We start from the raw sequence: 2,500 nt of genomic DNA on the forward strand, positions 1-2,500 counted from the left end.
TCTGATTCGCTGTTCAGCCTCGTGCAGGTGAGCGGAGAAAGCGGGGCTCAGCCTGGAGGAGGCTGAGTCTATTTCCTCCTGAGGACAGGTAGAGACATTAAGGCTTGTCCGCCTGTCCGGGACAAGTGGGTTTTTTTGTAGAGCAAGTGGAAGAGAAATGGACTTACTTATACAGCTGTTATACATCATATCATCTATACAGGGATAGTAGTATACAGCTGTTATACATCATATCATCTATATAGAGATAGTAGTATACAGCTGTTATACATCATATCATATATACAGGGATAGTAGTATACAGCTGTTATACATCATATCATCCATACAGGGATAGTAGTATACAGCTGTTTAACATCATATCATCTATACAGGGATAGTAGTATACAGCTGTTATACATCATATCATCTATACAGGGATAGTAGTATACAGCTGTTATACATCATATCATCTATACAGGGATAGTAGTATACAGCTGTTATACATCATATCATCCATACAGAGATAGTAGTATACAGCTGTTATACATCATATCATCTATACAGAGATAGTAGTATACAGCTGTTATACATCATATCATCTATATAGAGATAGTAGTATACAGCTGTTATACATCATATCATCTATATAGAGATAGTAGTATACAGCTGTTATACATCATATCATCTATACAGAGATAGTAGTATACAGCTGTTATACATCATATCATCTATATAGAGATAGTAGTATACAGCTGTTATACATCATACATGTTCATACTCGTGTTTGGCTGTGTTCAAACCTGTAAGAGGCTTCAGTTTCTCTGACACAAAGCAAGATTTTCTGTGAAAGAATAAATGAAAAACAATGTTTTTTACCTGAGACAGCACTCCTCTGGCGACACACCTGGCCAGCAGGCCGGCAGCTGGAGTCACTGTGAACGGAGACGAGTCCAAGCGATGCATCTGAAACACACAGAAATAAAACACGGAAAGAAGCTGAAACTCCGAAACAGAACTGAGCCGTAATCATCTGAAACAAGGATATAAAAGATGGAGATATTGTAAAAAGTTCCAGGTGTATTTTCTTAGAGACTTTTACAGATTTCTACTCCTTTCTGACACTCTTCTGACTCCGTACAGGTGAGGTTACTCAGGTATTCTGATGTTTTTCTCAATCTTTTGTTTTCTATTGTTAATTGTGCCTCCATCTGTAGCTTATGTTATGGAGGAAGAGAAAGAACAGACAGACGGGTAGAGAGAGAGACAGACAGACAGAGAGGTAGAGAGTGAGACAGACCGGACAGGCAGGTAGAGAGGCAGAGACAGAGAGGTAGAGAGAGAGACAGACAGACAGAGGTAGAGAGAGAGAGACAGACAGGTAGAGAGTAAGAGACAGGACAGGCAGGTAGAGAGTAAGAGACAGGACAGGCAGGTAGAGAGTAAGAGACAGAGAGGTAGAGAGACAGACAGACAGACAAAGAGGTAGAGAGAGAGACAGACAGACAGAGAGGTAGAGAGAGAGACAGAGAGGTAGAGAGTAAGAGACAGGACAGGCAGGTAGAGAGTAAGAGACAAAGAGGTAGAGAGACAGACAGACAGAGAGGTAGAGAGAGAGACAGACAGAGAGGTAGAGAGAGAGACAGACAGGTAGAGAGTAAGAGACAGGACAGGCAGGTAGAGAGAGAGACAGACAGGTAGAGAGAGAGAGACAGACAGGTAGAGAGAGAGACAGGACAGGCAGGTAGAGAGACAGACAGACAGGTAGGTAGGTAGACAGAAAAACAGACAGACGGGTAGAGAGAGAGACGGACAGGTAGAGAGAGACAGACAGGTAGGTAGGTAGACAGAAAAACAGACAGACGGGTAGAGAGAGAGACGGACAGGTAGAGAGACAGACAGACAGGTAGAGAGACAGACAGACAGGTAGAGAGAGAGACAGACAGGTAGAGAGAGAGACAGACAGGTAGAGAGACAGAGAGAGAGGTAGAGAGTGAGACAGAAAAACAAACAGGTAGACAGAAAAACAGACAGGTAGAGAGTGAGACTACCAGACAGACACACAGACAGAGAGACAGACAATAGTTCCATGTTTATTTTCTTAGTCTTTCACAGATAGTCTGTTATAACACCTTTACTCCATACAGTTAAGCCTACGTGACACAAAGCATACGGGTGAACCTACTCCGTGTATTCTGATGTTTTCATCAATGATCTTCTCTTACAATGTTAACTTTAGCTAATCAAAAAAAACAACTGGGCCTCCATCTTTAGCTTATGTTGAGGAAGACGACTCCAATAACATGAAAACAGTTGACCTGTGTTATACTTTATATATGCCGAACTGAAGAGTGTTTCATAAAGACTTATAATCCTGCTGTGTTTTCGTCTAATACATCTCTGTGTAAAAACAGAATACAATATAACGTTAAACGGACTAATCTTTAAACGCGGTTTGGCAGCGCTGCCACCGAGCGAACGTCTGTCCCTGAAAACAACCGGTAAAAGTGGCGTTTCCACA

General features: G+C 41.8%; 1 protein-coding gene across 2 annotated transcripts in view; it reads right to left on the reverse strand.

Moving 5' to 3' along the window:
- haus2 (HAUS augmin like complex subunit 2) overlaps nt 1-2,500 on the reverse strand; it is a 7,850-nt gene that overhangs the window by 4,934 nt on the left and 416 nt on the right. For both annotated transcript variants that reach the window (XM_078278084.1, XM_078278083.1), the window contains exons 2-3: nt 859-945; nt 1-78 (exon numbers count right to left, since the gene is read on the reverse strand). The exon at nt 1-78 is cut by the window's left edge and continues 21 nt beyond it. In XM_078278084.1, coding sequence (XP_078134210.1) covers nt 1-78; nt 859-945 — 165 coding nt within the window. The remainder of the gene's footprint in view (nt 79-858; nt 946-2,500) is intronic.

The sequence above is a fragment of the Sander vitreus genome, chromosome 20, assembly GCF_031162955.1.
Source record: "Sander vitreus isolate 19-12246 chromosome 20, sanVit1, whole genome shotgun sequence".
Taxonomy (NCBI): Eukaryota; Metazoa; Chordata; class Actinopteri; order Perciformes; family Percidae; genus Sander; species Sander vitreus.